We start from the raw sequence: 13,413 nt of genomic DNA, 5'->3' as shown, positions 1-13,413 counted from the left end.
TCTTCCCGCCCTCCCCCCACCTGCCACACACACCCGCTCCCGCAGCAGCCGGGCCCAGCGTTCTCAGGCAGGATGGCCCCCGAGGAGGGGATGGGCCCAGGTGAGAACAAGAATCGAGGCTGAGGACGGGCATCCTCCCATCTCATGGTGATCAGGGCCTGGGGCTGGGAGTGGGACGAGGCCTTGGGCTGGAGCTGGAGCCGACTGTCACCCCTTCCACACTCCTAGACCATTTGCTGTCCCTGTGTCCTTCTCAGTATTACAGGATTTGCCAGTGTCTCCTCTTGATGTTCCTCGTGGCCGTCTGCCTGTCCACCCTCCTCTCGTATTTGTGAGAGGCGTCAGGAAGGACAGGACAGAGATGCCTGTGTCCACTTAGCCGTGCACAGCCTGTGGACATTGAGTTCGGCCTGCTCAGTGTCAGACCGGCCTCCTGTCTTCAAAGGGCTTCTGGCTTCAGGGGAGGGGTCTGGGTGGAGGGTCCCACCCAGTGGGCTGCTGGAGGACAGGGACGGGGCAGGGCCATGGGGTGGTGTCAGGGGGACCCAGGTGTGCAGCCCCACTCTGCCGCTACCTTGAGGTCAATTACTGTGACCTGGAGGCAAGTTATTGCACCTCCCCAGAGCACCACCTGTTGCTTGCGTTTCTTCACTGGCATCAGAGGCTTTTGTCCTGCAGCAGCGTGTCAGGGTGGCTCGGCTTGCCAGGCTGGCTCAGCCTCTCTCGTGTGTGCCTAGGCCTGCGGGAGCCCAGGCCACAGCCGTGCCTGTGAGCTGACTGTTAGGCAGACAGTAGGTGAGAGGCCCCAGGGTAAGGCTGTGCCACGGGGGTGGGCGTGGGCATCCCCGGCTGTCGGCCAGACAGAGCGCACCTTTCTTGAGCATGTGTTTCACTGATAGAAAGCCACTGAAAATAGCGTTTTAAATTTTAAAAGGAACATGTTATGGGGTAGAATACAGAATTAGCCCTTATCAAGAAATCAGAGAGGAATCTTTGTTTACATCATTACCTTGGACCGGGTGCTTGGGGTGCCAAGGAAGGATCAGGCTCTGGTTCCTACAAAAGAACAAGGAACTGAAGTGCGCGCTTGGCTTGCAGAAGTCACAGTTGATCAAGGTCAGGTGCCCAGTGAGGGACTGCCCAGCTCTGTGCCACTGTGGCGGAATCCAAGACAACAAGATCGGTCTCCTGGCGTCCCGGCTGACTTTTTATTCTTTATTTTTGTGAGACACAGTCTCGCTCTGTCACCCAGGCTAGGCTGCAGTTGCACAATCTCGGCTCACTGCAACTTCTGCCTCTTGGGTTCAAGTGATCCTCCCACCTCAGCCTCCCAAGTAGCTGGGATTACAGGCGTGCACCACCAACCCTGGCTAATTGTTTTTGTATTTTTTAGTAGAGATGGGGTTTCATCATGCTGGCCAGGCTGGTCTTGAACTCCTGGCTTTAAGCGATCCACCCACCTTAGCCTCCCAAAGCATTGAGATTACAGGTGTGAGCCACTGCGCCTGACTGTGGCTGACTTCTAACTGGAGGTGGGAAACCATATCAGGGCTGGTTACTTTACTGTGCTGGTGGATTGAGAAGGGTCTGGGGTCACTTAGAAGGTCCCTGGCTTTGAGACAATGCTTTGTCTCTCTCTCTCCTCTTCCCTTTAACAGTGTTGGCCACCATCAACTTGCAGTCAACACGTGAGCTGCAGCTACTGACCACCTTTCTCTTCAACGTCCAGGTAAGTCCAGCCCCGGGGAAGCTGCCGCCCAGCCTGCTCAGTGGCCTGTGGGAATTCCAAGTGCCTGTCAGCGTGCTCAGCGTCCTCAGTGCAGGGAGCTGGACTCAGCGCTGTTGGCCGCTTGACCCCTGGCCCATGCTGCTGCATGCCTGCAAGACCCGCTGCCCACAAACAGCTCTGAGGGCTGCTGTGTAGGCCGATGCAGTGTGGACGTCACTCACTGCCCTGAGAGAGGGGCCCTTTTGGTGCACTCCTGGAGGACTCGACTTTTGTGGCCTCAATTAGCTCCACGCTTGCTCCCAGGGATTGAGGGGGAAGAAAAACTTCCCCGTCCTGTACTACACAGGCATCGGACCTTCACCCATGAGGGCCCTGCAATCCTAGAAAGATGACTGTCATCAGCAAGGCACGAAGCCTGGTCCCCTCCAGGTCTGGAGAGAGGCAGGAGTTTCCACATGTCCCTCAGTATCTGTCAAACTGATGGGCATTTACGCTGCACTGTAGTTCTGACTGACCTCTCTGTCAAGCGCGTGTGCCCCTCCAGAGCAGATGGATGGATGGGGCCATGCTGCCGCCCTCTGCAGAGCTGAGAGGCCCTGGCTGTGCCCTGGCTCACTGCCCCTGTGCCGCATGGTCACACTGGTCCTGGGCCTGGAGTGGAGACTGCCCCGTGCCGCATGGTCACACTGGGCCTGCAGTGGAGACTGCCCGATGCCGCTGCGGTCACGCACTGGTCCTGGGCCTGCAGTGGGAGACTGCCCGTACGCCACCGGTCACGCTGGTCTGGGCCTGCAGTGGAGACTGCCCGTGCCGCCGCGGTCCCGTGGTCCTGGGCCTGCAGTGGAACTGCCCGATGCCGCCGCGGTCAGCTGGTCCTGGGCCTGCAGTGGAGACTGCCCCGTGCCGCACGGTCACGCTGGTCCTGGGCCTGCAGTGGAGACTGCCCCGTGCCGCACGGTCACGCTGGTCCTGGGCCTGGAGTGGAGCTGTGCTTGGATGGACAGGCCCGGACGCCTGTGGAGATGCTGGGCCGCTTTCCGTTCTGGCTGATGGTCTTTCAGAGCAGCGGCTGTGTCCTCAGGCACATCTGTGTGGAGCCACCGCAGCCGTGTGGGGCCGTGTGTGTGTTTGATGTGGCTCCTCCTGGGGTTCAGGTGGCCAGAGTAGGTGGGGAGGCTCCCAGGAGGAGATGGGAGGGCGGGCCCCACTCCCAGGCAGGCTCCCGTGAGGCAGGTCACGCGCGATCCAGCTGGGTCTCTGCCTTCCTTCCTCGACATTTCCTGAGTGCCTGCCGGTGTGTGGAGTGGAGTGGGGGGCCTCTCACGCTTCTGACTGAGATGACGGGGTTTCCTGCCCTGTGCTGTGTGACCTTGGGCAAGTTACTTAACCTCTCTGTGCATCTCTGTCTTCTAAGTGAGGATGATGAGAGTACATTGCCTTATGGTGTCAACTCACAGGGTTGTTTGAAGATTAAATGAGGTAATATTTGGAAAGTGCCTAGCACGGCAGCTGATACAGCAGAATGCCTTATGTTTACCTAGCCTTCAAGGTCATCCTTAGAGAGGTAGCCGTGCCCGAGCCTTCCCAGGCCAGCTTTCCTGCTAACAGAATGGTCCTGCTGAAGGGCTTCATGTGCACAGTCAGAGATGTCTGTTTTCATTAAGGAAGGGGACTTGGACACCTCCCTGTTTGAATCAAGGGCTCTCTGAATGCACAGCGCAGGCCCCAGGTGTGCTCCCCGTGGTGATGTCGATAGCACCTCACTCGCCCTCCGCGCCCGAGACCGGTGACGGGGATAACTATGCAAGTGTTTCCTGAGCACCTCCGACCTGCCAGGCCGTGTGCTGAGGGCGTTACGCGCACTCTCTCATCTCATTCTCCCAACAGTCATGTGAGCCAGTGAAGGAGATGGCCATAGAGTGTACAAGGCACCCTGTAAGTAGTGGCCTGGGGACTGCAGCACAGTCCCACTGCAGAGCTCCAGCTCGTAGCCAGTTGTGCAGTGCAGTGGCCTGGCACGTGGGTGGACACTGGTACCCCCAAGCCAACAGCCTTGCTTCTGGCATGGGAGATTTCTGACTTGCGGGACTTTGAATCCGCCTCTCCCTTTGTAGTGATTTAAACGTGGTATGGTATGTCTCCTTCTTGGAAGGTAGGTGTCTTGTAAAGAAAACCAAGCCACCAGTCTTGCTAAAAGAATTCTCGTAACTACTCTGGCTTTAACCTGGGTGTGGCTGGTACCTTCTACTCAATGGACCGTAAGTTTGTCCCGTCCCCCTGGATCAGATGTTGTTGCTGCGTATGCAGTAGCGCTCTAAACATGAGGCCTTCACTGACCTAGAGATACCTGACAAGCTGTCACTGGATGAGTGAGGAAGACTGTCTCACACAGAGCCTGAAATACTAGCACGTTAGTCTTTACACTTCCCCCAGGCGCTCTGGGCTTCTGCAAACATGGCAGAGTGGAGCATGGTCCCAGGAATGATCTTGGCCTCCTTGGGGCAGTCCTATGCCAAAGTCAGTATTCAGAAAGAAGATTTAAGGTTTGTTGAGTGGCCCAACCAAGGTATAAATCCAAACTGTTGGTACAGAACCTGCACCATGAATAGCTGTGCTGTAAGGCCCTGACTTTCTGGTTCAGAAAATGCTGCTGTTTAAACTGAGTTGGACCTTGAAGAGGGCCCACTCGTAGTGTCTGATTATTCTGCTAATGGAGCCAATACCTGGGGGGTCTGTATCGACAGTATCCCTCCCAGATACGGAGTTGTCCTGGGTAGAACGTCTCAGAGGACAGGCAAAGCTTGGCTTGATCCAGAACCAGTGTCTTCTTGCTAACATGTGCACAACATTAAAACCATCAGGGTTTGCCATAGCGACTTTGGGAGCTTTGTCTGCTCTGTACCTGCACGTGTGGGGTCCACATGTGGCAGGAGAACTGGTGTGCAGGTGAATTTGGCCATCACCTATGCCCCACCTCCAAAGACCTCTAAGGCAGTGGGTATGCAGCCAGGGAAGAGTGGAGAGGGCAGGGATCCTGGGGCTCCCCTTCACGAAGAGATTCCCTCTTTTGTGTCTGGCCAGCCTGCTTGTCTAACTCTCTTTTTGTGGTGTCCAGGGGACTCAGCCCAAGATGGTGATGGAGTACTGGACGGGGTGGTTTGACTCGTGGGGAGGCCCTCACAATATCCTGGATTCTTCTGGTGAGTGCTTGCAGTTACTACATCCAGCATGTGTGCTACTTAAGAAGTGAGGATGAGTTTCAGTCACCGGCTAACGAATGTAGGTCAGCCATAGGGGTGCAAGGCTGCTGGGATTATCTGTGTGCAGAAGTTGGCTCTGGATATTCCTGAGTCATTTGCCTTGACACTTTGATGAATCGGAGGGCTTTTTAGCATTGCTTGTTCGTGTTTTTGTAATTAGAAGGGTAATGCATGCCTATTGCAAACATCCAGAAAATACAGAAAAAGTATAGAGAAGAAATAAAATTCCCAGAGCCCAGAGACAACATTTAGATGTATACCATGTAGGCAGTTCTCTGTGTATCTGTACCGACAGCTCTATACGCACACACAGAGACAGGTGCAGCCATGCTCCGCTGCATGGCACCTGCTTGTACCGGTGAATGCACATACGGACCGCTTTCTGTATGACCAAATACAGACTTACACGACTGCTTTAAAGAATGTGAAGAGCCCCGTTCTAAGCCACGCTTCGTGGACACAGTCTCTCGGGCCGTTTCGGGTGGTGGTTACGCGCACGCCATCTCGGTGAGCGTCCCGGAGCCCGCGCTCTGCGCACCTGGCGTTCCCGGTGGCCCTCAGCGCCTGTTCATGCGCATGCGCACCCCTCAGCCCCGGAGAGACGGCAGTTTCAACCGCTGCTGCCGAGTGGATGCACCCATTTCCCACAGATTCAGCAACGCTGAGTATTAAAATAGCTTTTAATATTGGTCTACTCAGTACATCATTGTTTAGTCTGCATTTCTTTGATTTATATTAATAAAATATATATTTATTAAACCATTGGTTTTTCTCCTTTGCTATGGTCTTGTCATGTCATGGTTGATTTCCTAACAAAGGCAGAACAGGGGAGGTGTCAGAGTTTTCTCTCTAGGGATGCATCCATCTGTGTGCATTTGATACACCTGGTCGGGCAGGCTCACATGGAGATTGCGCTGGCTGCAAGGCCCTGGCCGCCCTGGGCTGCAGGTGGTCCACATGGAGCTCAGAGACTTGACCAGGATTTACAAACAACTGGAGGCTCGAGCTCTGGGGCCATGATTCTGGCCCACACGTCCTCCACCCCTAATCTTCTGTGATTGGGGTTTTAGTGAGAGCTAGAAGGACAGAGTGACAACGTTGGCCTTGAGGTGGGACTGGGCAAGAGGAGAGTAGTGAAGGGACCCCAGCTTATTTCAGACTTTAACTCACTCTGCACATCCCCTTTCTCCCTCCTCCGGCAGAGGTTTTAAAAACCGTGTCTGCCATTGTGGACGCCGGCTCCTCCATCAACCTCTACATGTTCCATGGAGGCACCAACTTTGGCTTCATGAATGGAGCCATGCACTTCCATGACTACAAGTCAGATGTCACCAGCTATGGCAAGTATTCGTCAACACTGCTCTCCCTGGTCTGCCGTGCATGGGCATGGCTGGGGCTTGCTATGGAGAGGCCTTCAGGGTCAACTTCCGGCACCTTCAGTGTCTTTGGCAATGGAGGACCTGGAGAAGGCAGGGGCTTTGTCTGGACGGTCACGTTACGTTACACTCCCAGAGGAGGGAAGCCTCAAGGCGGGTGGTGTGCCTGTGAGCCGGCCACTCTACAGAGGGGCCTCTTTGGCAGAGGTGGCCTCCGCTCCCTGCCCAGGCCCTTGAGGAGGTGTGATCCTGCCCCCTTTAGGTTGAGAGTTCCAGAAAGTAGAAATTACACCTGCAGCTAGAAATTTAGGGCCATGCTGTGATCATGGATACTTTGTGTTTTTTTGAATTTGTGAGAGAGTATCACTCTGTCACCCAGGCTGGAGTGCAGTAGTGTGATCATAGGTCACTGCAGCCTCGAATACCTGGGCTCAAGTGATCCTCCTGCTTCAGCCTCTTGAGTAGCTGGGACTACAGGTGTGCACCCCAACCCCTGGCTAATTTTTAAATTTTTTTGTAGAGGCGTGGTCTCGCTATGTTGCCCAGGCTGGTCTGGAACTCCTGGCCTCAAGTGATCCTCCTGCCTTGGCCTCCCAAAGTGCTGGGATTACAGGTGTGAGCCGCTGCGCCCAGCCTTGTGGACACTTGTTGTAGTTGCACGGTCTTTCGTGTTTACAGCATTTTGACTGAATGGCTCAAAAGTGTCTTGCCTCCGCAATGGCTGAGATGAAGACCTGCGGCCCTTCTGAGCCTCTCCCTGTTCTTTATGCTGCCACATGTGCTGTGCTGGGGACAGGAATGACCATGACAGGGCCCGGTGTCTTGCAGACTATGACGCTGTGCTGACAGAAGCCGGAGATTACACAGCCAAGTACATGAAGCTTCGAGACTTCTTCGGCTCCATCTCAGGTACCCAGCAGACAGCAGACTCAAGTTCCAACTCAGGCCCTTGCTTCTGCTCTCAGACCCCGAAAGAGTTACTTCCTTACTGTCCCACCTGGACTCCAGTTGATCTGTGTGCAAGAATGTTCTAGACAGGGACAGGGAGGTATGTGGGGCTGTTTCTGTCTTGCCGACTTCACCTGTTCCAGGTGTTAAGGCTCCTTATCTCCTGTGGAGGACGGGAGAATGCCCCTGGCCTTCCTCCCCTGGCCTCGGCAGGTGCTGAGAGCTGGCCTGTTGTTCCTCGTGGTGCTGGGATGCAGGAGCACACTGGGTCTGTGAATGGGAGCTGGGCGGGGAGGACGAGCAGACGGTGACATTTGGGTCCCTTGGGGATGACGCTGTTGTCTGTGTGTTGCAGGCATTCCTCTCCCTCCCCCACCTGACCTACTTCCCAAGATGTCGTGTGAGCCCATAACGCCAGTCTTGTACCTGTCTCTGTGGGATGCCCTCAAGTACATGGGGGAGGTGAGTGCTGGGGCAATCGTGAGTGTAGCAGGGGTGTGGGGAGAGGAAGGCCAGCGCCTAGTGGCTTTGAGGTCCACTCTCCAGCCTTGGAGCTCAGAGTGAAGAGGACAGACTCATGCTAGAGTGTGAGTTGGGGAGAAACAAAGGCCCCTGAGGAACAGCGGGTGGCCCTGTGAACCGTTCCTTCCCCCAGCCTCAGAGAGGAGAGTGAGGGGCAGAGGAACAGGGGGTGCCTCCTCCAGTGGCCCGAGGCTGTGACGCGTATCCCCTGCCTGTGGACTGCACTCTGCCGGTGCACACCCCTTTGTCCCACCCCCTGCCTGTGGACTGCACTCGGCCGGTGCACACCCCTTTGTCCCACCCTCTTCCCCATCACTCTGCAGAGCTGTAGGTTTAGTGCAATGAGAAGTCAAAGTAGAAACACCTGCCAAACCCCTGCTTCCACCCCACGTGCCAGCCCCCAGGCAGAGTCTGTCTGTGACCCCGCTCCTGCTCAGCCTGCCCCCCCGCCGCCATCTCTTCTGTACGCAGCCAATCAAGTCTGAAAAGCCCATCAACATGGAGAACCTGCCAGTCAACGGGGGAAATGGACAGTCCTTTGGGTACATTCTCTACGAGACCAGCATCACCTCATCCGGCGTCCTCAGCGGCCGCGTGCGTGATCGGGGGCAGGTAGGAGCTTCTCTTCTAAATTCCTGCGACCTTCTGATGAGCAGCCCTGCAATACGCGTCTCATTCTGTCCCTCAGAATCAGCTATTACCAGCTGTAAATATGGCCCTTCCAAGTCAGCTCTGTGAGTCTTCATGGGGGCATTGGTTTCTGCTCTGCCCGCTGGCCCCTTGTCTGCCCACAGGCATGCGGTGCTGCCCTTCTTGGCCTAGCGGAGGTCCCACATACCCTCCTCCTGTTGGCCATGGATGCTTCTGTCTGTTCCCTTTGGCAGGTGTTTGTGAACACAGTATCCATAGGATTCTTGGACTACAAGACAACGAAGATCGCTGTTCCTCTGATCCAGGTTCATTGTTTTTGGGCGCTGGGTGAGGGCTAGCCCCCGCTGCTTTGAGGAGGACGGGGGGAGTCACTGAGGAAGACCTGGGAGACCCGTGGCTCCTTCCCCACAAGCTGCAGGTGGAGAGGGCGAGCACGGCTTTCTGCCCAGGTGGGATGTGCACTCCCATCCCCAGAGTGTAGGGAAGAACTGGGGTCCACAAGCACATTCTGAGGGGCAGCTGTGGCCTTCCAGTGGTCATCGTTAGCCCCGTGTTGCTGGCAGGGTTACACCGTGCTGAGGATCTTGGTGGAGAATCGTGGGCGAGTCAACTACGGGGAGAATATTGATGACCAGCGCAAAGGTGGGTCCGAGAACGTGTCGAAAGAAGAGCGGCCATGCTGGACACGTGGCTATTGCTTCTCTTACCAGCAGCCACCAGGACACGGAGGCCCCTTGCAGGGAGGTGGAGGCTGGGTTGTCCCGTACATGAGGCCAGTTCTGAGTGGGCCAGAGAAGCTCCGCTGGGCTGTGGCCCCGTCCCGTTAGCACTGCACATGTGCATTGTCTGCGTGCTTGTGATAAACACAGTGAACACTGAGCTGGCCTGGTCTCCCCTGGGCTGCAGTCGGTTTCCGCAGGGATGTCTGCCTGGGGGACGGCGGTGAGGAGCAATGAATGTGATTTCCAGGAAGACCCCTGCCTTCTTGGGCCTCCACACTGAATTTCTCTTCTTGATCCATCTTGGGAAACCCATAGCTTATCTCGGATGTGGCGCGGGCAGGACGTGGCGCGAGGAGGATGTGGGACATATAGCAAACAAAACGCCTCTTGGTAGCGCACCCCTCTGGCAGCACACCCCTCTGACAGCACACCCCTCTGGCAGCACACCCCTCTGGGAACAGGCTGCCAATTTGCTTTATGTTTCCTGGCTTACTAAATCTTTTATGCTTTAATTTAGCCCTTCCTTTTTTAAACAACTCTAGCTAAATGTGGGTGGTTTCAGGTAAGTTATAAAAAACTCAGAAAAAATGAATGCGACTGTGGTGAGCAGCACTGGTGACCTCCCAGTTCTCTCGCGGTGTCTGCGTTTAATGGAGGAAACGTGAAGAGCTCTTTTTGGTCCACATTTCATCCGACAGCCATCTGGCGGCCTGCCAGGAAAGCGACATGGCCCAGACACTGGAGCCGGGATCCCGGGGATCAGGGCCTCTGCAGATGGGCCTCAGAGCAGCATCTAGACCATCCAGGCCCACACTCCTTCACCCTAAACAGCTCCGTCTCTGGGCCTATCCTTCCGCTGTTCTCCTGGGGGTTGGAGGGAGCAGCAGCCTGACCATTGTTCCTAACTTTGCTTCCCTGAGCCCTTGCTGAGGGTCCCCTGGGCCCACACTGTGGAGTCCTGTCCTCCGGATCACAGTTAAATGTTTTAAATTACAGACCTCCCTTGAGAAATGTGTGTGCCCACAGACACCTGCACCTGCCATTTCAGAGTCTGTAGGCCCTGCGAAGCCTCTCCACAGTCCCCAGCCTCTGAATCCCCAAGCTAGCCACCCAGCAGCTCCGTGATCTGAGACTGGCAGGGCTGGCCCAGCCCCAGGACACTGATGAGTGGCTCCTCAAGGGACACAGCTCTTCCCTGTTGGATGCCTGAGTGAGGGTGCCATCTGCCCACAGTCCATACTCCTGATGCACAGCTTTAATCCTCGGTGGCATAGGTGACTCCTGGCTGAGTTATTAGGTCTGTGTAGCCTGGGCCCCACTGAAACTGGCCCTGCAGCTAGGCTGGAACCCTCTCAGTCATCTGGAACTTCCTTCAGAGAGGCCAGAGGCTGTTCTCCCACTGTAACACCTCAGCTCTATATCCTTCCCATGGCAAATCCTAGGGATTTCCTCCTTCCCATGCCCCATAGAATTGCTAGGGAGCCTTGCTTGCAAGCGAACAGCTCAGGGAGCGTACACTTCAGCACTCCTCACCCCAGCGTCCCAGGGCTTCCCCTTGTGGTCCTGGCCCAGCAGACTTGGCCCCTGCCTTTGGGCTACCCACATGTTCTGCCTCCTTCCCACAGGCTTGATTGGAAATCTCTATCTGAATGATTCACCCCTGAAAAAATTCAGAATCTACAGCCTGGATATGAAGAAGAGCTTTTTTCAGAGGTGGGTCCCTGCCCAGTGCCAGCACGTGCACTCACAGGTTCGGCGCTGTGCGGCAGGCCCCAGGGTCCCTGGTGCACCGTAGCCTGGCCCACACCCAGGTGTGAATGGCCCCAGGGACCAGATCGGCTGGCTGACGTGAGGGGTGGCACGCGCGCTAGAAGCCACGTTTGCAGACTAGGAATTCCCAGCATCCTACCCTGCTGCCATTCTGTGTCCTGGTTAAGGGTGGTGGGCGGGGGGGGGCCATGGATGGGGAATTAGCTGCAGGACTGGGACCAGATCTAGGGAAGGTCCTCCTCCGTCTCCTGCCCTGTGTTCTGTCCTTAGGTTCGGCCTGGACAAATGGAGTTCCCTCCCAGAAACACCCACATTGCCTGCTTTCTTCTTGGGTAGCTTGTCCATCAGCTCCACCCCTTGTGACACCTTTCTAAAGCTGGAGGTTGGTAACCCCCTTTCCCTGCCGGGTTCTCCTACGTCCCTCCCGCCTTGGAGGGCTCTGAGCCAAAGCCACATGAGCTTGGCGAGAGCCCTTGGTGGCTTCTGTGCCCAGAGGGTCTGAGAGGGCTGCTGGAGACTCCCTGGGCCAGGGGAGTGGGCTCACAGCAGAACCACCTCATGCTTCCCACGTGCAGTCTGAGCTTGGGGACCATGCCTGAGAGGCGTGGCAGTGGCACTAGGGGCACTGAGAAGCGTGGCAGTGGCACTAGGGGCACAGGAAATAGAGCATCCCACCTGCTCACCCTCATGGCTGTCCAGCCGCAGCTCGCTTTGGTCTCCTGGACCTGAGAGAAGCACGCATGGTGTATGTCTCCCTCCACTTTTGCTGTGGCTCTCGTGGTAGATGAACACCCTTCCCACTCTGTTTCAAGGGCTGGGAGAAGGGGGTTGTATTCATCAATGGCCAGAACCTTGGACGTTACTGGAACATTGGACCCCAGAAGACACTGTACCTCCCAGGTCCCTGGTTGAGCAGCGGAATCAACCAGGTGGGAGCTTCCAGCCCCTTCTTGTTCCCCAAGATGCCCTGCCCACCTGCCCTCCCAGGGAGCCTTCCCTCAGGGTGGAGGGTGTGCCAGCGGGTTCTTCCTCCCTCCTCCTCGCTGCGGACGAGTTGTTGGTCCCTGTCCCTTCCAGCCTGGTTCCCAAACCCTCTCCTTCTGACCTTGCCACCTCTCAGCACCTCCCCTGGCACCAGGACAGACCTCAGCTGCCCTCCCAGCTGGGCCCTCTCTCCACAGGTCATCATTTTTGAGGAGACGATGGCGGGCCCTGCACTACAGTTCACGGAAACCCCCCACCTGGGCAGGAACCAGTACATTAAGTGAGCGGTGGCACCCCCTCCTGCTGGTGCCCGTGGGAGACTGCCGCCGCCTCCTGACCTGAAGCCTCGTGGCTGCTGCCCCACCCCTCCCCTGCAACCTCAGGGACTGGGGGCTACAGTCTGCCCCCACCTAAGCTGAAAAGCCTGAACCTGCAGGGAAAGGTGGGACAGCTCTGGGCCTGGCTTTGTTGATGACGCCTTTCCTGCAGCCCTGCTCTCGTGCGAGGCTGTCGGGCTGTCTCTAGGGTGGTCTCCAGGGTGGGAGCAGCTAGTCAGATCGCCAAGCCTTTGGCCCTCAGAGAAAGTGCTGAAACACGCCCCTGCACCGGAAGTCACAGCCCTGCGAGCATCTGCTGGACTCAGGCGTGCTGTTTGCTGGTTCTTGGGAGGCTTGGTCACATCCCTCAGAGCCCCTTTTTATCCCCGAAATGCTGGGTGTGTCACCAGTGTAGAGGGTGGGGAGGGGATGTCTCACCTGAGCTGACTCTGTTCTTCCTTCACAACCTTCTGAGCCTTCTTTGGGATTCTGGAAGGAACTCAGCGTGAGAAACATGTGACTTCCCCTTTCCCTTCCCACTCGCTGCTTCCCACAGGGTGACAGGCTGGGCCGGAGAAACCGAATTCCTCAGCCCTGCGTCTTCCTGAGTCAGCGAGTGTCTCTGGTGTTCAGTGAGGATGACATGTGGGTCCTGGCAGAAGCCATGGCCCATATCTGCACATCCAGGGAGGAGGGACAGAAGGCCCAGCTCAGTGGCCCCCACCCCCCACCGCCCACGCGGAGCAGCAGGGGCGGAGCAGCCTCCTCCGCAGTGTGTCCACGTCCGTGTTTGAGCCTTGCTCTGGGGCTCAGCCCAACACCTGGCTGGGGCTCACTGTCCTGAGTTGCAGTAAAGCTGTAGCGTTGAATCACACCCCCTCTGGTGATAGTCTCCAGTCATGTGTGCCACTCGTGCCAGAGGGGAAGGCTGTGTGAGAGCTTCGTTTTCTCGGTCAGGTTCCCATGGGGCCCCATTTGCCGCTCGGGGGTACAGACGGGGACCGTCCCTGGGGTGGGTGGGCCATGATCCTGGCCTCATACTCCCCTCCTGACCCCGACTCCCCTTAAAATGTCGCTGGATTGGAAGCGCCCGGGAGAGGACAGGTCAAATGCAAATTCATTCTCATGCTGGTG

The 13,413-nt window shown here is 56.6% G+C and overlaps 1 protein-coding gene across 2 annotated transcripts in view; it reads left to right on the top strand.

The window, feature by feature from the left end:
* GLB1L2 (galactosidase beta 1 like 2) overlaps positions 1-13,153 on the top strand; it is a 43,201-nt gene extending 30,048 nt beyond the window's left edge. The window contains exons 5-17 of one of the 2 annotated variants that reach the window (XM_031652793.1): positions 1,659-1,729; positions 4,845-4,929; positions 6,192-6,329; positions 7,194-7,274; positions 7,669-7,775; positions 8,307-8,447; positions 8,720-8,791; positions 9,050-9,128; positions 10,834-10,921; positions 11,249-11,360; positions 11,791-11,907; positions 12,160-12,242; positions 12,836-13,153. In XM_031652793.1, the coding sequence (XP_031508653.1) occupies positions 1,659-1,729; positions 4,845-4,929; positions 6,192-6,329; positions 7,194-7,274; positions 7,669-7,775; positions 8,307-8,447; positions 8,720-8,791; positions 9,050-9,128; positions 10,834-10,921; positions 11,249-11,360; positions 11,791-11,907; positions 12,160-12,242; positions 12,836-12,887 (1,226 nt within the window). In that variant the 3' untranslated portion in view covers positions 12,888-13,153. Of the gene's footprint in view, positions 1-1,658; positions 1,730-4,844; positions 4,930-6,191; positions 6,330-7,193; positions 7,275-7,668; positions 7,776-8,306; positions 8,448-8,719; positions 8,792-9,049; positions 9,129-10,833; positions 10,922-11,248; positions 11,361-11,790; positions 11,908-12,159 lie in introns of both variants that reach the window. The other variant, XM_031652794.1, reaches the window with a different exon arrangement.
* The last annotated feature ends 260 nt before the right edge of the window (positions 13,154-13,413 follow it).

The sequence above is a fragment of the Papio anubis genome, chromosome 12 (genome assembly GCF_008728515.1).
Source record: "Papio anubis isolate 15944 chromosome 12, Panubis1.0, whole genome shotgun sequence".
In the NCBI taxonomy this organism is placed as follows: Eukaryota; Metazoa; Chordata; class Mammalia; order Primates; family Cercopithecidae; genus Papio; species Papio anubis.
Note: the sequence above shows the minus strand (reverse complement) of the source record. Positions and strands in the feature narration are given on the sequence as shown.